General features: G+C 35.1%; 1 protein-coding gene and 1 long non-coding RNA gene across 4 annotated transcripts in view; one reads left to right on the forward strand and one right to left on the reverse strand.

Moving 5' to 3' along the window:
* The window catches only part of LOC136828253 (uncharacterized), a 295,190-nt gene that overhangs the window by 259,243 nt on the left and 13,087 nt on the right, over positions 1–22,860 (reverse strand). For 2 of the 3 annotated variants that reach the window (XR_010849970.1, XR_010849969.1), the window contains exon 2: positions 60–202. This is a non-coding gene — a long non-coding RNA (uncharacterized lncRNA). The remainder of the gene's footprint in view (positions 1–59; positions 203–22,860) is intronic. The other variant, XR_010849971.1, reaches the window with a different exon arrangement.
* LOC136828250 (probable chitinase 10) overlaps positions 4,393–22,860 on the forward strand; it is a 68,685-nt gene continuing 50,217 nt past the window's right edge. The window contains 8 exon segments of the mRNA XM_067086109.1: positions 4,393–4,562; positions 11,911–12,101; positions 15,058–15,182; positions 15,692–15,854; positions 17,978–18,792; positions 19,534–19,706; positions 21,097–21,245; positions 22,227–22,351. Of these exon segments, the coding sequence (XP_066942210.1) occupies positions 11,948–12,101; positions 15,058–15,182; positions 15,692–15,854; positions 17,978–18,792; positions 19,534–19,706; positions 21,097–21,245; positions 22,227–22,351 (1,704 nt within the window). The 5' untranslated portion in view covers positions 4,393–4,562; positions 11,911–11,947.

The raw sequence follows: 22,860 nt of genomic DNA on the forward strand, positions 1-22,860 counted from the left end.
AAACAACATAAGAGGGACAAAATATGGGGATAATTATTTAACTTTAAAAAATTTCTTACCATCAAATTTTTGCTTCTTCATACCTTAGTGACAAATAACGCTGGTTAAGGTTATTCTGAAGAAGAGTTCCAAGAATTCATTACCACAACCATCTCAGTTGCAGAAAACACATCAAGGCAGTAGACCCCTAGCACAGGGATGGCTGTGGGAACGAAGAAAAGAAGAATAAGTAAGATGTAAACAGCCTCAAATGATAAGCATTGCTTACCTCTCTCTAGTGTTCAGGTTTACAACAAAGTTAACCTCCTCATAAAGATACGAATGATTCTTGTTATCAGGGATGTTTCAAAATAATAATGAGTGATAATTCAATTAAGAACAATGTTTACAATGAGAGAGAGAGAGACTTAATTCAATACTCACAGTACTGTAATGGTATAAATACTGACTCATAAAAATCCTAACAAACTGAAAAAATACTGTAGCACCACATATGATAAATGATCCAAAAGTACACAAACTTATTTTTCAAAAATCAAAACCAATTCAACACAAGTGTTTTCCCACGACAGGGAAAATGATTTATGAAGTCATCATGACCGTGAAAAATGACTCTATTAAACTTTATATGACTGCGTCTAGTTTTATTCCAGACGTCCACTAAGAGTTTATTTACAAGACCCACGTAAGCTTATTCACAATTTGTAAAGACTGACCACAGGAATGAGTCTGTTTATTTTTAATGAGGCTGAACGACAAATTCTTACTGCATTTGATAGGAGCTCTCCAGCTAGCATATGAAACTAGTTCAATTTGCATAGCCTAACCTTGCCATACCTTACCTAATAAGGCAAAACAAGGGACTTCACCTCAGATCCCTTGGGAATGAACTCAGCCTAAAAAATATAAGATAAAATATTGCTTAGTTTTAATACTGGTTATTAAAATTTGCTTTTTTCAGTATGAGATAAAATATCAAAACGTTTAAAAATGTATTAAATATACCAGTTCATTAGAATTTATAATTCAACTCCATTAAAAGTAAACCAACTCATTCTTAGGGTTATTCTTTACAAATTACAATTATGAATTACCTTACATAGATCTCTTAAATATAAGGCATATATATAGTAAGTCTTATCTACTGCACAGTACTGTACTTCCTTAGCCACTAAGGAAGCACTGCTTATTTGAATATGTAATATCAATTTACTTATTTCTAATTCACAAAAGATCTTAAAACTAATTCAAAACTAGTTTCAGATTTAATTTGTATAATACCTCACATTTAATTAACAAAATAAATACATCTGATTAACAGGTATCGTACACACCTAGAGGCCTTCAAGTGGTCATTATGCAAAGGCTTCAGATTTATAGGTTATTGGCAAATGACTTTGAACCTAATACAGAAATGGCCAGACATACAGGCCTACAGTAATGTAAGATGTATTTTAACACCTTACATAACAATAAAAAATATATTCCTACTTAATTCAGTCATTCCAAAAAGAAAATTACCCTAGAAAAGACTTTCCATCTTAATTTCGAGCTGGTTTCCATATTCAGCTGATAATTTAGAGGTTCACAGTTACTGAATGCATAAACTCAGGCCTGTAAGGACTAATTCCTAATATTTTTATACATGATGTGAAGTGCCTTCTTTTAAGTAACTATAATCAAGACAGTTTATATCATAAATGTCAGCATTTACTAAGCCTAAAAAGTAACTATATGCTATGCACTCTCATTTCAAAAGCCTAACCAAATTTCCGACACATTAATGCAGCCATATTAGTAGTGTCCATTAATTGGCCATATTAGTAGTGCCCATTAATTGGCCACTACAGGTTTGGTGAATGTGAAAATATGCTCGCAGGCCTATACACAGTAGGCCTAGGTTATTTGTCATGGACATAAATATAGACAAAGACATGGATATGAGACCAACTAACTGACCTTTGGTAGTGTCCATTACGTCATATTAAGCTGGCCATTGGTGGTGCCACCATATTGCAAACCCCGGCCATAAACTGCACCTTAATTGTCCATAATGTCATTAACCTAGCATAGGCCTATCCTTCATTTCCTATCTACTCAAATTAACAAATAGGCCTAAGGATACTACGTTATGTATGTAGCTTATTACTTTTTATGACCGACTCGATACAAAAACCTAATAAATGACAATGAATGCTCGTATCGGTTTATTTTATTCGAAATGAACTCCAGGTCAGGGTAGATATAAGCCGGCTGTCCGCGGTGAGCTAGCCTATGGCAGTTGACGTTTTTCTATAGAACTTTACCTGCTGAACAAGAATTTAAAGTAATATTTTGTGGCTCGGCTGTAATTAAACTGTAAATTATCTTTGAACTGGTGTGGTAAAACCCCATTTCGAGAATAGCTAACAGTAAGGAGACCCGTTAATTGGAATTAGTAGGTTTTTGGTGGGGTAAATAACTATTAGGGAAAAGGTTTCGATACCTTACTGTTGTATTTCCTGTTACATATGTCATTTGGAACGCGAAAAACAAGCGTAAAAAGAAGGGCGAATAAACGGATAGTGGGAGCCACTCCAAAGGCACTTTTCATTCTAAGCCTTAACACGCATGCGCTAGCTTTTGGTTCACCAATCAGCAGTTGCCGGTTGTCTACGCATAGCGAGAACTGCGAGCGACTGGCAATTGACGTTTTCCTGTTATTTCACTTGCTGAACAAGAATCTAAAGCAATTGCCTCTTGGCAGAACATACGAGCCTGCAGTCATCTTTAAAAATGCAGCGTTCTGCTACGGCGACCTATAGAGGCCACCCAAGTTGAAAGCGGAAACGGTGATGTTTTGTTTCCCGTCTACGAATGCTTCGAATAGTGCGCAGTGGAGCTAGACTTTGGCAACTGACGTTTTTCTATATTATTTTACTTGCTTTGCAAGAGTATAAGGTAATATTTTGCCGGTGGGCCGCTGCTAAACTGAAGAAGACCTTGAGCCTTTAAATCGACCCACTCCAGGTCAGTGCAGACAGAACGCCAGTTTCCAAGGGTCAATAAGACGTGCCGTTTTCAAGGGTCAATTACATTTCAGTTACAGCCGACCGACAAAATATTATTTTAAATCCATGTTCAGCAGGTAAAATAAGAGGAAAGCGTCAATTGCCATACGCTAGCTCACCGCGGGCAAGGTGAACAACCTAGGTCTATAGGAATCTTTCCAGCCTAAGTAGATACACCTTCAATAACAAGATTAACATTAAATCATCATTACAATCATATTATTTCAGTTCTTGAGATTTATATGCCAGTTTCTCACCTTGTTTTCCGTCGATTAGCGTAAAATCACAATAAAACATCACTCTTTTAGCGACGACTTTTTAATCAGTAAGTAATGTGGGAATATGTATTGTTTCTTCCTCCTCGATCACTTCATCAATCACACAAAATGTCTGCAAGTTTATTTAAGTTAGACACCTGTAATTATATAAGTAATGTGGAAATAATATGTATTGTTTCTCATCAAAGAGATTGGTATCTCTCCCCGACTTCATTAATGACGCCAAAAATATCTACTTGAAGAGTTTATTTCAGTTAAACATGCATTTTAATTCTTTACAGAGGCCCCTATAACACTGTATATCATAAACTACAAGATCTACAGTACAAGAAACCTGTTAAATCTGTAATGGTAAAACAAGATGTATTGTTTCCTCATCAAGCAGACGAATATGTCCCCAGGATTCCATCAATGGCACCAAAAAGTTCTACTTGATTATTGAATTTCAGTTAAACATGTATTTTACTTCTTTACAGAGGCTCCTATACCACTACACTTCGCACACTACAAGACACCTGTCCTGTAAATCTGTAGTTGTAAAATAAGATGTATTGCTTCTCACCAAGCAGACGAATGTGTCCCCCGAATTCCTTTAATGGCACCAAACAGATCTACTTGAAGAACTGATTTCAGTTAGGCGTGTGTTTTATTTCCTTAGAGAAACTTTCTTATAAGCAAATTACTTCAGTTCATCGGGCACGTGATATTCATCTCCAAATACATGAGAGTGTCGAGTACATTTGAGGGCAACGAATCGTTCTGTTGTGGTAATACTACTGTAGTAGCAGTAGTAGTAATAATAGATTATAACAATAACAGTAATGGTAGTAGCTCCAGCCTTTCCTCACCAAGCCAGAAAAATAACGATTGCCGATAAAATACAAAAGACAAAACTTACAGGAACAAACTAACAAGGAAAAGGAAATGTCCCAACATCAAATACTAAAATGTATTCATTCGCATCACGCGGCTGGGGATATCGTGTGTGACCCCTGATGAACTAGAGAGATTTAACACTTGTCGGACGCTGTAATTTGCCCTTGATCGATACATACGAGAATATTTACTAAGCAGTTATCTTTCTGAATCGTCACTGTTTGTGCGGGAGTTGGTGTGGTGATTATAAGCGACTCCAGCGACGAAAAACTGTCATTCTGGGGAAAGCTGCAGTCAGTGCTGTTGCCTCCGAGAGTCTAGAAAACGGGAAAGAAGTTAAACTATAACATTTCCTCAGGTCAGTAAAGAAAATGTTCTTATTTTCTGTTGCTAGACCTATAAATTCTATGTTGGACATTTATGTGCCCAGCAACTCAAAAGCTTTATATATATATATATATATATATATATATATATATATATATATATATATATATATATATATATATATATATATATATATATATATATCCACACACACAAAATTCTCGGATCGCTAATAGACTTTAAATTGGAAAGTTAATGAGTGCATTAGTCAAAGCAAACCAGTGTGCATTTTTTTCTACCTATTTATGCATTATTTTTATATGACCTCTTACTCTCCTCAACACCTTACCACACTCTGGACACCTTTGGATAGGGACCCATGCTTAATCTAAAACAACTTCCCATTAACACAAATGATTCTTTCATTACCAAAACTCGGTAGGCCGTCGACTCTCAGTGTAACTGAGAAACTCGCTCTAATTAAAGTCCATTAAAAAGTTAAACTGATTGACTGAAAGGGGAAATATGTTCAGATTAAAATACCCTAAGTCCCGTGTTATCCGCTGTTCCTCACTCGCTTGTCAACAATTCCATGGTTTGTTTTTTCTCTGGGAATGACAGAATTATCTTTGGGTTACATCAAAACACCTCCTTCATAAAATGAACGTGTCCTTTATCAGTTTACAGGGATAATAAATTAGTTGCTCTTAGAGCTGGTACAACATAAGGCAGGCTTAATGTAATAACAACATAAAGTTAAACAATCCATTTTTAAAAAAAATGAAATCTGTATAGACAAACGAATATTTATTTGTTCAAATTTTAAATCACAGGATCAATAAAACAAAAATGGTTTCAGTTTCAAATAGACACAGAAAAGAATATCAACATCATATTAGCATTAATAGACCAAGAGCTAATAGACTGTTCATAACATTAAATATTTTGCATCTGTCAAGTCATCATTAGGTAATCATAATGGAAACATAACAGAACAATTGTTATAACAAACATCATTATTCAGAAAATAACTGTTTTTACTTTTTTCGTTGAAAAAGTAAAAAATGTTCAGATATCAATTTGAATTTATGATTGGCAAACTTTTAAGAAAATGGTTTTAGGTTAATAAAGACAAATAACATAATTTTTGAAATAAAACATGAAAGAAATTTAAAAGAAGCGTAATTAAACAATACTTTAAGCGGAGTTAGTAAAAACAAAAAGATGTCATTGCCAAATAGACACGAAAGGATATGAGCATCGTAAGTTAGCTTTACGAGACAAGTCATATGCCTAGACTTATATAAGGTTAGGAATGGCAAAAGTCTGTTACCGTCATCATTAGGTCATTATAACGGAACTTATCGATAACAGAACAGATGTTATAAGGAACAACATCTATATTGAAAAGGGGCAAATGGTTTTTTCATTTTGTTTTTTCGAGTTGACGGTAAATAACTAGAGCAGATGTCAATGAAGGTACTCGTGATTGGCGGGAAACTTGTAATGCTCGCTTCCCACCAATGGTTTTGTTAATGAGTGTAGAGTACTAACAACATCATTTTGAAATAAAAAGGACGTGAACAGAAGATTTTAAAGATCTACCGTAATTAAGCTATCTGAGATTTATGCAGTATTACGATTAAGGTAAATGTATTTAGTGATTAGTCTATCACGACGCTGTATGTTAATTTTTCTGTGTTAGTTTCATTTACATATAATATTAGTCAAAGTTAATTAAGAAGATATAAGATATATCTGTAATCAGATCTGAATAATATATCACTATGAGCATCATGACCGAATCAAAATTAGCCCAGTTCTGAAGGAATACAAAGCACAAATTCAGCACCATATGATGAATCACTTGGCTACCGGATAAGACTAGTAGTCTAAAGATTTCTCTTAGCTTCCTTGTTTGAATCCATGGTCTTCGGAACGTGCAAAGCAAGCATAGGCCTAATAACCGCAGCTGCAACGTGAACTTTTGAGCTGTTTTGTTTTTGTGTTTTATTTGTGCTTAAGCTTATACTTTTATTTTATATTTCGGTACTTCAGTTTCGTCTCACTAAGTGAAAACACTAGTCTTGATCTCTTGACCTAAATACGTGAATGTAAGCGAATGGAATTTCTGAACGAACGAAGGTGCCAGCACGTATAACAATCATGAACCCCATAAGAGTACCATGAGGTAATATGAGAACAAGTGTGACTGTCATATGTCCAGAGAATATCTTGTCTTTCTAATAAAATCAGTATTGCTGCGTTAACCAACACCTGCAAAAGGAAAGGATGAACAAGGTGGAAACAGAAATTGGGTTATTATTCTTAGTACACAACAAAGAGTATTTCTTTAAGTTGTTCCTGACAGCAAACGACAGATCGTTGGTGTGCGTGGGAGTGTGTGTACGTGAGATAAACTTGGCTGAAATCATCGCGAGTCACGCCAGGCTTTGAGTAAAACAAGACTAAATTTTGCATCAAACTAAAGTTTTCTATAAAGAATAATTTACCAGCATCAACATCATGATAATCACATAGCCTAACGATCACTGAACAACTATAACATACCGTACTGTGTGTGTGTGTGTGTGTGCGTGTGTGCATAAACTTCAGCATTACCATCTAAATCGAAAAAAAATTATGCTCTTTCATATGAGGATTATTAAGTCTACATCTACATTACAAACCACAGTAATTTGCCAGGTGTTCGTGTAGGCACTCGCTTGTTTAGGAAATATCAAGGTCCTGCTCTTTAGAAACATCATGTGGATATATAATTAGTAAAATGGTGTCGTATTTGATATCATTAGCACATGCGCACTCGCACACAAACGTATCATATGGTCCTGACCGATTTCGACGGTCCAGGCATTTTCCAAAGGATTTCTACAGAGAAGAAGAAATTCACATTACGTACAAACTAGAGTGAATGCATAGTACTGAGCATTCAAATATACGAAGAATGCAATAACCATTTAAACCTGGCTTTGCGGGAGTACGACGCTACACATAAATCTCGTTTTAGCGGGACACCTGATTTAGATTTTATCTTAATGGGAAATTATTAGCATATCGTTTTACTGTCCCTTGGTCTAGGTTTATACACTTTCATTTAACATCTGTACCTTTGATATATTTGAAATGAACGGATCGAGTTTTTTCATCTTAAGATATTTAAATTCGTGTCAGTTTTCTCTCTATCGTGGACTCCTCTCCTGTGTACAGGTTATGTGATTCAGTTCTCCTCCCCAGAGACGTACAATCAAAGATTTTGTCACGATATTGGCAGAAGAGTTCTTTAAGAGTGCTAGTTTGTTTGTAAGCTTGTTCTCAATTGTCACATTAATGTTGGTTTGAAGCAGAAGAGGAATATCTTTTAAAGCTATTACAATATGGCGGTACGAGTAATCTTTTGTGACTTGTGTTCATCTATCATCACCATAAAAATTTTTTTTTTTTTTTTTTTTGGTGTGCGGTGGCATTCTCGATGCATCGACCGATCCAGTATCAGGGTATTTCAGTTTCGTACTTGTGCTCCTAGTAATATCTATTTTATCATTAATATATTCATGACTACATACACAGAACGCTATTGAGAAATATGTACGAATACTGATCTCTTAACTGCGTTGCCGTGTCCCCCGAATAAAAGTTAACATATACGGATATATAGGTTGGTTTTCTCTATACGCCAAATCTAAACTAAGTGTTATTTCCGTGAATACGGTATATCAAAAAGGGAAAGAATAAGTAATTTACCATTAACGCAGTAAATATCAATCGATGGTACTAATTCCTTCATCTCTCAAAGAATGTGTTGTGTCGTGACTGTCGACATATTCGTTACTCGGACAAATACAAATTATATATATTGATAACGTATCTAAACCATTTCACGTTTGCTAGAGTAATGTTCCTTAGTGTCATGCTCTCAAAAAATTCCGTGCCTAAGTTACTGAGGGTCGCTGTTTCGGCTTGTTATCCGTGCGTCACCTGCTCCTAGGTGCTAGTACTGTACTAAACATAGCGGAGGCTCTTTGGGACGCCGTGTTTAGTACCAGCACCTCGAGGATCAAGGTTATATACACCCATTTCTGTATCGCGTGGTCGACAAATTATATTAATGAACGATGTTTTCGTGCAGCCGTCTACTTTACATTTGCTATACGGCGTATAGTACTAGCTCCTCGGAGTAGGTGACAGGTAGATAACAAGTTATAGAGGGTTTCCCATGAATAAACCAAGTCTTTGAAGGCAATAATTCCGGTTAAGGTCAAATTTACAATGCTTTACAGAAAGTCTAATCTAGTCTACTTGGGCATTCTTACAGAGTGGTATGTCAAACTGTCCATCTAGGGTTTCAGATTTAAGGTCTAACAAATCATCATTCAGTACTTTAGTGAATAATATAATGTTGAAACCTACAAGCTTGGAATCACTGTTTTAAATATATATATATATATATATATATATATATATATATATATATATATATATATATATATATATATATATATAAAAAATTTTCCATGATAAATGTTTTACTCTATTTTTGCAAGCCTTCGCACACTCAACCGCAGTACTGTCTTTACTGGGAACACAGGTAAACTGTGGTTTATCTTAAAAATAAATTTTAATGATGAACAGCAATATGCACAATTTATGCAATATACATAATGTATGCAATATACATGATTTATGCAATATGCATAGTGAGCTTCGTACAAACCAGGGTAAGATGCAAAGCAAATTTTAGTAATTCAATTCTCCTGCCGTTTTGGGCAACTCGGGAACACAAGTGTACATATAATATCGTATATATTAAATAAAAATATAATATATATATATATAAATATTCATATTTATATATATATATAAACGCCCTTAAGAAAACGTTTAGTTGATAGAATATCATTAATATATTTTCATATATGTTCAAAATTTTTAGTTGATAGTAAGTTAAGGCATGTTATTATCAACTTTGGTTTCTGTTTTTATGTTCAATTTAGAATCGATTAATCTCAATGCTTGTTATTCTCTGTGATAAAAATTCATTCATATATATATATATATATATATATATATATATATATATATATATATATATATATATATATATATATATATATGACAACCGTCACAAGTCACTAATCATCTATATCATTAAAACCATTGATGAAACTAAAAGCATTTTTTTAAATACGATTTTCAAATCATATCCTTTAAAATCCATTACCTGCACATAACCGATTTGATAACTAATCTCATCCAAACTGTGTCAATAAATCGTTTATACAGTAAATAAAGAATAAATGATTCGCCATTAAAAGTTCATTTATCACTCTCGCCCTGACTTTAGTCGATAGAATATTATTATAGGAGCATTTGCGTTTCTGTATTTTTTATCAGTTCAATTTAAAATCGATTTATAGTTCTCATTCTCGTTCTACTTCTTGTATATGTATATATATATATATATATATATATATATATATATATATATATATATATATATATATATATATATATAAATATACACACACACACACACACACACACACACGGGCGCTAATCATCTATCATCAGCCATTTATCATGCTCGGGTCATTTCATTAAACTTTACCGGAGAGTCAGCGAGTTCATCTCTTAATTTGTCGGTCTAAATAAAACCAAACTCTTGACCGAAATATAACCAAACTCAATGGAGTCATTCATCACGGCCGTGATGTCCTCATAAATCTTATTTCACGACGTTTCACTTGCGTTCAATTGGCTTTGAATTTTTTAAAACCCTTTACTCCCGGATCGTTTATCGTATGTGGTTTATTTTACGTTTAATTGGAATTTTACGAATCATATTTAGACCATGATTTTGAGTTTCTCGTCGCGAAAATCTTTGAAGCTTAAGTTTTTTAGGTGAAATATTAAGATATATTAAGTTGAAATATATTAAAATAAAATATTGAAATGATGTTAATACTTTGGCGTTGCAACGGCACCCCCGGAACTTTTGTGACAGTTCACTTCATGAATTCACGAGTTCTCATTTTTCAAGTGTGAAATCACGCTTTATGGACTCCATCGATACCGCCATCAAGGAAAGAAACACTTATAATAGCTACTAATGTTGCAGGGGTGTAAACCGTAACGGTTTGTGCTTTGTAAAGCAGTGACTAAACATGCGGCGTGTTTGGTTGTAGGCTAGGTCTAATTGCATCATGATGTTTATTTTCACAACCTTAAGAAGTTTTTTTTTATTACCTGTTGCTGGAGCATTAGCAAAGTCTTTTAAAACTAAAATACAGCGATTGTGTTAAATGTATCTTGTATGATACAATATATTTTGATACCCTGTATTCAACATGTCTCAAATCTCGTACCAAAAAATTCCAGTAACCTAAATCATGTTGGTTGTTGCCTTAGCTTGTGTTGATGCAATATTGACTTGTTTGCGTATTTTACTCATTTGATGAGACAAAGGTTTTTTTTTTTTTTTTACCCTTCTTGTATCCATATAGGCTAGGCCTTATCTTGTAACTTTTGGGGGCCCTCATTCAAGCTAAGTCACCTAGTGGAAGGTTAGGTCTAGGCTTATTTTGGGTATGAAAAGCAAAAACGCAGAAAAACATCAAGGGTGAAATAGGCCCGTGTTAGAAAAAACAAGAGAAGCAGAGGAAAACGTGTGCTGCATGCTTGTAATCTCGAAAAATCATAAAAATCCTAAAGCAAGAAAATACGCTAATACATAATTACAGGGATGCAGTAGGCTACATCGTAACCTAACCTTCCTTAACCTGATCTGATCAAGAGCGCAACATCTAACCTCTTGTAGGGCTTTCTATCATTTGGCCCTTGTAGTCATGCCTAAAAATCATTACAGTTGTGTGGACATGGATACAACCTAACCTGACTGAAAGTACTGCATCCTATCTGACTGGTGATGGCTTTGCTCCCCTAGACCCCCTTAATGTTGTATAAAAATTATACAAGCCACAAAATAGAAGGGAAAGGCTCATTAAAAGCAGCCACTTTGGCTAGAGATGAAGCTGAGAAGAAGCAGCAGCAGTTTTCCAGTCAGATGTAGCACCCTGCCCTTTGATCAGTCTCGATGGTTAAAATAGGTGAATTAGATTTATTTTATTTCCTTTATTTTCAGATGCAAACCGTCATTTTTTGTGACTAGATTAGCTGTTGCAAATGGGTTAGTACATTACTTGTACTAAAGAGGAAATGGGCAAGTGTGTGTATTTGTATGCTTGGTACTTAATACTATACACATTATTAACAAACCATAGAGTAGTGAAGATGAATACTGTATCATTAACTCTTTCACCTTAAGTAGGAGAAAAACTCTATAAAATTTTTTTTGTCCACAGACTTGGAGTTTCTTGAAACTTGGAAACCTCATGAGAAATGGGTGCTTGTTGGCACTTTCTTTGGGTTCTGGCATTTTGGCTTCATGTTGTTAGTGCTGCAGGTGACAATGGTGGGGATGTAACCACTTTAGCTGAACATCCTGCAAACAACCAAAGTGTTTCTGAGAACCCTGGAAATGGTTGTGCTGTCTGTAAGTACTGTATTGTATAGTTTTGCCAGGTTTTGGTCCCATTCCAAAACTGTATCTTTATGTAATATTAATTTTTCATAGAACCTTCTCTTGAATTGCTCTACTTAAGAATCAGTGAAGAAACCAGAACTGATGGTGTATTCCCAGTATTTCATCATGAAAACCCATACTGTACTCTATGGTAGCCTACATCTGCAGGAGGGCCACCCTCCTGATACAGTCCCTGTACTGTAGTGGAAGCTGGTCTTTGTCTGTTTGTCTAGTGTTGGAATCATACCTGCAGTGTCATGTCCCTTTTGTTATAATCTTTAATATCATTCTGGAATAATTTATACTTCACTGATTGGCTGAGTTCAGTTGCTGTACTGCCACAGATAATTATAGTGTTTTTGCTTTAGATTATTCCACTCTTTATGGTTGTGGGCAGCTGATAAATGAACCCATACACCAGTTTGGCAACCATATTGACATTGTATTTTCAGATGTTACAGGCATTTTATCTTTTGGAGAAATTTGTTGGTGGGCTCATTTGATCATAATTTCGATTAAGTTAATGTGGAGATGGATCAAGTTGTTCCTGATGTTATACAGTACTTGAAAACACAGGCCAATTGAGATTGTATTGACTGTGATCCTATGGAACTCAGTTGGAGCAGTGTTTATAGAAATCCGAAGAGTATTCCGTTTAAATGATCATCCTAGCACTATTATCAGATCATCTTAGCACTGTTCTCAAGAGAATTCCCTCTAAAATCCTCAAGTTTCATCTTAAAAGTAAGTCATGGCTTAATGCTGCATGTAAGCTTGCCTACCATGGAAAACTAGAAGCCCATCATTTATGTAGGAACACTCGAGTTAAGGGACTAAATCTGTCCTCGTATTCCTCACACTGTAGGCTGGTTTCAGTTACCCTTTTATAACTGGTTTAGAGAAAGTAATCTCTAAGCATCTTTGTAGGTTTGTTGAAGATAATAACCTTCTATCAGCATTACCTTTTGTTTTGTAAAGGCCTTGGTACTTGTGATGGACTCTTGTCATTATCTGCTGCCTTGCAGAGTGCTGTTGATTTAGATTTTAGTGCAGCCTTTGACAGAGCATTATGTATAAGCTAAGATTATTGAGATTTGGTGGCTGTTTTATTGATGTTTTAAATTAATTTTTAATAGGCACAACCCAAAGGGTTTATGTTGTTGGACAGTATGGTAGCTTTAGTCATGTCACTTCAGGTGTTCCTCAAGGTAGTCTTCTTGGACCTTTGCTATTATCTGTACTAGTGACATATGGAAAAGCCCGGAGAACAAACTGATAGAATATTCCAGTGATGCTACCCTTTTAGCTCTCCCCACCTTAAGTCTGTGGTTGCAGAATCCTTGAATAGAGATTTGGCAGGTATTTATGGTTGGAGTTGGCTTTAGGGCATGAGCTTAACCCTTCTAAAACTCAAAATATGATAGTTGATCCAGAACACCTTTGCCTTTGCATCTTAATTTTTGTACCTGTAGATAGTATGGTTTTAAATGTCAGTGACTTAAGATTTAAGTTGTTACTTTTGATAATAAATGAACTTTTGAGAAGCATATACACAGTACTTCCTTTGTTTCTCAAAAAGTTGGTATCTGGTGGAAATTTTTTCAAGGTTCCATGGTGAAGATATTATATTTAAATGTTTTAACTTTTTTCTTCCTTGATTGGATCTTCAGGTGCTGACTCTCATCTCACACTCTTGGATAGAGTTGTGTAATTAGCCCAAATTTATTTTGTCAACACTTAATGTTGACTTGTGCCATATATGTAAAGTGAGTTCATTAATGTTTGTTACATAATATGTACTACACTTGGCTGTTATTCCAAAGGAGGTTAAACAGGAATATAGCTTTCCTCTTAGCTTTAGCCGTTACTTAGTGTTTGAATGAGCCCCGTGTTGAATCGCACACATTAAACAACTGGTTGATCATTACTCTGTCTTCCACATTAGGTTTTGTATTTAAAGTGCTAGCTACTCTCATTCCATTAAGCATCACCAAATACATTGTGTACAGTACTTGCATTACCTTTGCAACTGTCTAGCAAGAAAAGGTCTTGTCCTTGTCTTGTATGGGCAGCGAGATGTCATCTGAGAGAAATTTGGAGCTTATCAAGCTCCAAATTTCCCTACAGGTTTCAGTAATGAGGAGCCTTCCATGCTCCAAATTATCCAAAAGTGTATTACCATCCATCTCTGGGTTTCAAGCATCCAGGATATGTCATAATGGTCATGAGTTCAGTGCCACTGCAACTCCATTTACTTTTAAACTTGACATGGATTTAAGTTCATTTCTCAGCATGACTACATGAAGATCCCCAATCCACATTCTCTCCAAGTTTTTCCTGGAAGATACAGCCCATGGGTACATGAGTCCATATTCAGTTGATCCTAAGGTAGCAATAGTTTTGAGTCAACCTAAACAAAGTGGGGTGATTAGGAAGTGGGACACATTCATCACCCTCTTTATCCTTTTAAAGCATCCCTTTACCTCTGCAATATATGTCGATAGCCAAGGTTATCTGTCACTGCGCCTTACAAAGATAAGTATTCTTTAGTAATTTCAATGCCAAGATTCCATCTTGCCAAAGCAATCAGTCAAGCTGTCTGAGACTAATGATTTTTTTTATACAGAAATAAAATTAATTTTTCCTAATACAAATGCCCCCCCGCTTTTTTTTTTTTTTACAGAAAATATATGCCCTCCTCCTAAGCCCTTACAAATAGCAATTAAGACTACACAGAAAGTGATCAGTTTCCAACATGGGGAGGCACTCAGGTTTTGGGATTCACCCCCACAAAGGTAGAAAGGGAAAGTTTTCCTGTGGTGGGACATATCTGGAGATTGCTGCTACTGCAAATTTAGGTTATCATAAAGTGAAGGATGTGTATGTGAAAAAATGAACAATTTTTAAACTGTTAAATTTTTTGTAGTTGAGTGCCCGGAGGACGGGCTGTTTCGTGATCCATGCGACTGCAGCAAGTATTACCATTGCTATTCTGGAATTGCTCATCATAAAACATGTCCTGAAGGAGAGTTATGGAGCCAGCAACTAAAGGTATGAAAAGAAAAATTTACCTCTCACAATTATATGTTGTTCCATTTCTCAGGTGAATTGCAAACTTTAGTAACTTTGTAAATAACTGTTAGTAAATGAGCCAAACATGATACTGAGCTACTGATGATGCCTTCAGTAGCGTTGTCATAACCTTTATCTTTGAATTTAGTGATGTCAGTGTGGGTATCATGAATGTATATGCCTCCTGTATGTGTTATTCATTATTCATATTAGTTAAATAGCTAACTTCAGCCAGAGAATACAGCAATCACAGTTTTCTTCTTTCCAAGATAGGTCACTATTTCAGTATGTTACAATTATTGTGTAAATGAAAGCCAGGCCTTGAGGAGGCTTGTTTTGAGGTTGGCCTTGATGTTTGTCCAGGGATTTTTTAGGGAATTAAAAATTACACACTTTGTGTTGTAGGAAGCATTATAGGGCAGTTTGTAAATTACTTTGCCAAAAAGGAAAATTAGAAAGACCATTTGAAATTATGTCGTCTGTTTTAGGCTTGTGACTGGAAAGGAAATGTCAAGTGCACTGGTGATCAATTAATCTTAAACACAAATGAAGATACTGATGTCCAAAGAGCTGTAGATACGAGGTGCAGCAGCAGTGGCAGCGAATTTGTCAGTGTTTGTTACTATTCAAGCTGGGCTTACGGGAGAACAGGTAAGCGAGCCCAGACTATGTTATTTATATGTATTACAGTGAACCCCCGTATTCGCGGGGGATGCGTACCGCACCCCCCACGAATAGCTAAAATCCACGAATACTTAAAATCCCTCTAAAAACATTTAGAACTGCCCATTTTGATAGTTTAAAAACAAGAAAACCCATGTAAAAATGCTTATACCTGAGTATTTTAATATTTTTATCACAAAAAGTGCATTTATTCATGAAAATTATATGAAAATATAGTAATCAGTGGATATTTGTCAGTGAAAAATACTGCGAATGGCGGAATTTTCCACAAATAATGGGTAGATAGGTTCCACAGAGAAACCCGCGAATGCGTGAGTCCGCGAATCGTGAGAACGTGAATACGGGGGTTTTACTGTATATTTAAAATAAAATTGGAGACTAAAACCCCAATGCTCTATGACTACTTCTGGTGTGTTGACTCCCTTTCCATACACATTCAGATAAGAGAAAAAGCCTTACCGTCTTCATATCTGAGTTTCCGAGTCCCTTTAGTGTGTCGGTAGAAAAGGTCATTCTAAGTATTTCTGGTGGTCTGTGCATACATGTTTTTTTTCTGAAACCTAATCAATTCTTGCTTTTCCTTAATTTACTTTTTTTTGCTTCTTCAGTCTATATCACTTTTCATTTCGTTTTATGGTGATGGTTTTGCTGTAATTATTTGCAATCTGAATTCTTTGGTCTAAATTTAATTAAGTGTACTACAGGTTTACCATCCTTTATCTGAAATTCTAAAACTTGGAAACCTCTAAATACAGTACTGAAATTTTCTTTTGTGGGGGCTAGAGCATTGTCATAAGGTCTGAAGATTGATTTAATGTAATGTGGTTTATAGTTCCACTTAGCGTGAAAATTCATGCGTTTACCCTGTACGTATACTCTTGAATCTTGCGACTCCAAAACAATTTTTCGATTAATTTTAGTGAATGACTTGACTGTAATTTATTGAAGCTAGTTTTGAGTTTCTTCGGTCTTGTTAAAAGTTGTAACTTTGTCAAGAAAGTGTTGGAAGCACCAGCAGTTATCAACCTGAAGCGTTCCTACTGCTGATAAATATAATATGGAGTTGAATAAGGATAAATCTCACTGCTGTAACCAGAAATCACTCCCACTGAATGCCTCCTAACAGTTGTCATACTCGTGTAGAGTCTCCCCAAGTTTGTGCTCTCTTACCAAACCCCCAATACTTTTCTGTAAAGACTGAATTTTTTCTCTTCTTTCAGAGCAAACATCCCTTTCTAACCTTCATGACAGTTACAGAAAATTTATTATTACAGTAGTGGGTTAGATATATATCTAATTTTTCCATGTCTTGTCAAAGGTAAATCTGTATGTTTATACTGTACGTATTAGTCTTATAAAAAAAAAAAAGGAAGGCATTTACATCCAGTCTTCAAGAATCAAGAGTAAACACTGGTAAGCGCGTGATCATGGAAAACTCAGAGGCAGTTTCACACTTGTTTGTTCCTCTGAGTATGTGAAATTTGTATTCTGTTTGATTGACAGAGCACCTTGGATTTTTTTATATTTCTGGAAAAAGAAAGCACAGCAACCGAGTCGCGAACGGGTGAGCGGTAGCTTCTGGCACCACTTATCTACCTGCTGCACATAACTAGCTTGTTAACGAGATTTAGCAATTGTTCCAGCTATCACAAAAGACACTCCTTTACAAAATCATATGGTTTTTATATTAGACAACAATAATTTGCATATGAAAAGTTACTGCTTTGTAGTCTTTCAAAAGCGGTCAACTTTTCCTTTGAATTTCTTATGTTTCGTGGGAGGTACTTATCAACATGAAATACATATCTTGATCTGTGTGTTTTATCTGCAGTCAACTACTGATTGTGTACTTCGACTCACCAGATATTTTTTTCTGCTGAATGATTTACACAGACTGTTTCAAAAGACAGCCTTAAACAAAGCAACTCATTTAAAACTATCACATTTGTGTTTATAAGCAGCATCTGTCATTACCACTTCACATAAGTAATATAACCATACCATTGCACAAGAAATGTTACCTTTTTTTGCAATTTATATAAAATATTAAATCCATGCAATAAATATATTTATTAACTTTGTTTTTACAGGTACTGGTCAGTATACTGTGGATGACATAGATCCAAATTTGTGCTCACACCTTGTGTATGCCTTTGCTATTCTTGATGAAGACACACTCACCATCAAAGCTCATGATCCATCGTTAGACCTACCAAGTGGTCTTAATAATTATAATAAGTTCACTAACCTGAAGAATCTCAAGCCAGGGATTAAAACTACATTAGCTATTGGAGGGTGGACTGATTCTAAATCATCAAACAAATATTCCAGGCTTGTGTCGTCTATTGCTAGTAGACAGAATTTCATAACCCACGTGATCAAGTTCTTAAAAAGCTATAATTTTGATGGCTTAGATCTTGACTGGGAATATCCACAGTCAGGAGATAAAGCCAACTTTGCACTATTTGTGAAAGAACTGAAGACAGCTTTTCAGCCTGAAGGCTTGATACTTACTGCTGCTGTAGGAGCCTCAGAAACATTAACTGTATCCTCATATGATGTTCCAACACTCAGTCAGTATTTAGATTATATTCACCTGATGACTTATGATTTTCATGGTTTATGGGAGGCCAGTGCAGACCATCATTCCAAACTGTATAATGATAGTGGGAAACTGGATGCGGATTCTACGGTTAAGAATTGGATAGCAAGTGGTGCTTCAGCCGGAAAACTTGTATTAGGGGTTCCTTTATATGGGCTTAGCTTCACATTAAGCACTTCACAAAAGAATCCACCAGCACCAGCCTCTGGAGGAGGGAATGCAGGTCCCATAACACAACAAGCAGGTTACCTTGGTTATCTTGAAATATGTCAGTACGTCAGCATTGGTTGGACAGTCATGAAGGTAGGCCAGTTTGGTATTCAGCTCCTTTTGGCATAAGTGAGTGTTAACCATTACATGAATATCGTTTAGAAAGTTTATGTTGTTTCATAGAATTTGTTGCATTAGAAACTAGGTATGATGTGGTTTCATTGAATTTTTATTATTCATGCATATTACTTCTTGAAAAGTACTTATTCAGATATATGTTTAATTGTGTTTATAAGGACTGTGAATTTCATCTCTTACTTTTTCGTTAACTTTTTAAAGCATTTTTATGAAAAAGACTTGATTGTAGTTAGGTCTTAATACATCCTAATGATTAATTACTATGTGAGGTCCTAACAGATATTTTCCATGACCATTGGTACTGTAATTTGAAATCCGAATATATTTAATGTTCCATGTAAGGATAATGTGAGGTTTTAACATATTTTCCATGATTAATGACTCAAGGATTTTTTTATGTTCTCTTATGGTTTTTACCGAGTTTCTTGGGTGTTTTTAATTTCAATAAGTTATAATGTTTTAAGATAGCAGTTGCTGAATAACGTAATTATTTTAAAAATTTGAGAATGTTGTGAGTTAGAAAAATTTAAAGTGTTTTTTGATAAATATTCAGGCCAAGATCATGATATTGTTGTTGTGGTGTATATCACCATTGCTGCACACTTTGAGTGTTACGGACTATTTTCCATTATATTATTTGCTCTTTTCCTAGAGTATCTCAACCACATTACTAAATATATAATTTTTAAATTTCAGGACAGCAGTGGAGCAAGAGGCCCTTATGCATATAGTGGGAATCAGTGGGTTGGATATGATGATGTGGATATGGTGCGTATCAAGGCTCAGTATGTTAAAGCGAAGGGGCTTGGAGGAACCATGGTTTGGGCTATTGATTTAGAAGACTTCAAAGGAGTATGTCCTCTTGGAAGGTATTACAGTCTCTATGGCTAATTTAAGAGTTCAGTTTGTGTTTTTATTCGTATGGTTTTGGAAATGTATTTTTCTGTGGCACCTTAACTTAAACATTTAGAAGGTCTCTCCTCCCTCCTTGTAAGTAACAAGATCTGTTAAGTAAGAAAGATTGGCATATAGCAACACAATACAATACCCTGGTGGACTTGCTTAGTTTTGTAGTCTCCATGTTAAAAGTTAATTGATAGCCTATCCCAACTGGTATTTTTTTGATTTTCATTCAATTTAAACTAGTATTTCAGAGAAATATTGGCAAAAAGCATTGCTTCTAAAATTATGTGCACTATGGTATTACAGTATAGGGTTTAGCCTAATAAAAATGTAGCCGATTGCAGTAGTTTAACCTATTTACCCAGTGCTGTATGCATGCAAGATATGTAAAATATATAAAAATCGTTCAGTATAAAAAAAGACCGTAAACATCTATGTTCCTGTTGTAGCATAGGTTACAAAAGACTTTGCTCTCTCTCTCTCTCTCTCTCTCTCTCTCTGGTTCAGTACATTTATTGACTCTCTCTCTCTCTCTCTCTCTCTCTCTCTCTCTCTCTCTCTCTCTCTCTCTGGTTCAGTACATTTATTTAATGCAGTACAGTATTGTACATAATACAGTATGTAGTGTGACATACAGTACTTATATTTTTCCATCTGTTTGTTTGTATACATGTATGCATTGTGTCGAGGTAAACTACACACTGTGTGTTTCTTCACTTTTGAATAATTTTTCAAAAAAGAATTTGGCATTTGCCAACTTTTCTCTCTGTTGATGTGAGGTTTGAAGTGAGTACTGCCTTACTGTATTGTATGGTAATACAAATGAGTCTCATGAATCATGGATCTTTGAGGTTAAATGAAACCAGATGATAACTTGGATAATTCTCATGTCCATAGTCTTCCCTCCATGATTTTAGTCACCCAAACAAGTAAGTGTCACCAGTGTAGCTAATTATTTATATTAACTTCCTTTCAAAGTCTTCAGAGGACTGCTGGCATCCATACAGGTATAAATAACTGCACCATAGTTATGGTAGTTAATTATGCTAACTTCAGAATTTTTTTTTATTATTTTTCTGCATTTGTCAAAGTTGTGTGGTCAACCAAAATCCTTTAGTATTGGCAGAAGTGCTGTTTAAAATGCCATGGCTGTTGCAAATATTTATTGTGTTAGAGATAAAAAGAGGTTTGTGTTCAGAAAATAATACTGGTTTAAGCCTTTTGAAATAGTTATAAACAAATATATTCCTGTCACAGAAATGAAATGACCTACCAGTATTTAATTTTCATTAAGCAGCATTTAATGTAATTATGCATGCATAGTTGGGCAAGCTGACAAATATTGTGATTTTTCAGATATCCTCTTCTGTCTGCTATGAAATCAGAATTACTTTCATCAGTGAACTGTGGTACTACACAAAGTCCAGCTACGCAGGCTCCAGTAACCACAGTGAAACCCCAAACAGTTGCAACAACGACAGTTCGCCCTGCTTGTAGTTCACAGTGTAAGTATCTGTGTATGTGTAGTGTTACTGTACTGGGTGTCTGAGGAGCCTGTCTCATGAGACTCGTTAATGTCATGGATCTTTTAGGAATGATTTGTGAAAGAAATTTCATGTCAATTCTCCCATAATGGTGTTTAGTTACAAACTTCTTTTATAGGTACTGTACTGCACTTTACAATATTGTGTTTTTTTAAAAGTGTCTTTCTTATTTCTTAGTTATTAAACAATGTACATTCATACCTTTCTGATTAATCTTACCAGAACCTTGTTTCTATTCAGTTTTCAAGATCAGAGTTGGCAGAATCACATTAGTATTTTGGAATAAGTGTAATGGATGAGAGTAGGACGGAAATATTGGTAAATATAAAGAACAGGAAAAGGAGAGATGTCTTCAAGTTTTATGCAACAGTTTACAGAGACAAGAAAAGTGTATCTGGAAGTAGTAGTGGGATGGATGATGACAGAGTTTTTTGGAAGTAAAATGCATATTTTGTATGAAAGTTTCTGTTAGAGATTTTTTAAGCTAAATGTTTGTGCAACATGTATGGAACAAGAAGGGTTGAAAGTGTGACAAATATAGAGGTACAACAAATATTCAGTTGAGGTTTACTGTGTATCGAGTTGTATGACAAATCTATTGAGGTACCACTGCATAAGTCTAGGTTGTAGGTATGTACTGTATGAAGAAAACATTTAGCAAAAGGAAAATGTAACAAAGATATTTTTAATTTCTTATGCTGAGTATGTTAATGTACAGCATTGTCACTGCTCTTGTGAAAAAATATCATGTTTACAGTATTCTGTTTTTAGTCAGGTTATAATTTTAGCAGTTTTTATATTCTTTATAAAACCTAACAGTTGTAATAGTATTTTTTGAATGTCATTTTAGTTCAATAAATGTACTGTAGATAATCTCATATGTTGTTTTAATCTGGTTTGGTAATCTGCAGAAGTTTTTTTCATTATACACTTTATTTGCAGTTGTTTGTGTTTCTAATGGACTGTGGGCTGATCCATGTGACTGTCAGAAATATTATCAGTGCTATCCAGGAGGTGTCAGTCAGTTCACATGTCCTACAGGCACACTCTGGAATCAGAAATTGCCGGTAATTATTGAATGGTTCTGTAATATTTGCACATATATTATTCTCATCCAGTTTTCCATAATTTCATAATAGTTTTGCTTAGGGAAAACTTATGGTCTTATGTTGTAATTCAGTGGGTTTGATTTGTGCCTTCTTTTTTCCACTGAAACCTTTGAAATGTTGTCGTGCACAAGTTTATTTTCGTAACTTCTGTGACATAATATTGTTCCCTTCTTACCTGCGTCTTTCTTCTAAGTCGGCGACGTATTAGTCCACAGCGTCTCTTCTCGTAGTCAGCAGCTCACGAGTTTATTATTTAGAAGGGATTTATATTAAATGTAATTATATCTCTCAGAAAGGCGTAATGGAGACGAAATGGGTAGCATCTTACTTTAATGATGAAAGTTAATTACATACACACGTACAATTACGGTTACAGTTTTACTCTCTTGAAAACAACTCTTGCTAGTCGAAGTTCAGTTTCTGTCTGGTTTAGGAGCCCGCAGTCAGAGTATGGTTAAGTAGCCGCG

The sequence above is a fragment of the Macrobrachium rosenbergii genome, chromosome 42 (assembly GCF_040412425.1).
Source record: "Macrobrachium rosenbergii isolate ZJJX-2024 chromosome 42, ASM4041242v1, whole genome shotgun sequence".
Classification (NCBI taxonomy): Eukaryota; Metazoa; Arthropoda; class Malacostraca; order Decapoda; family Palaemonidae; genus Macrobrachium; species Macrobrachium rosenbergii.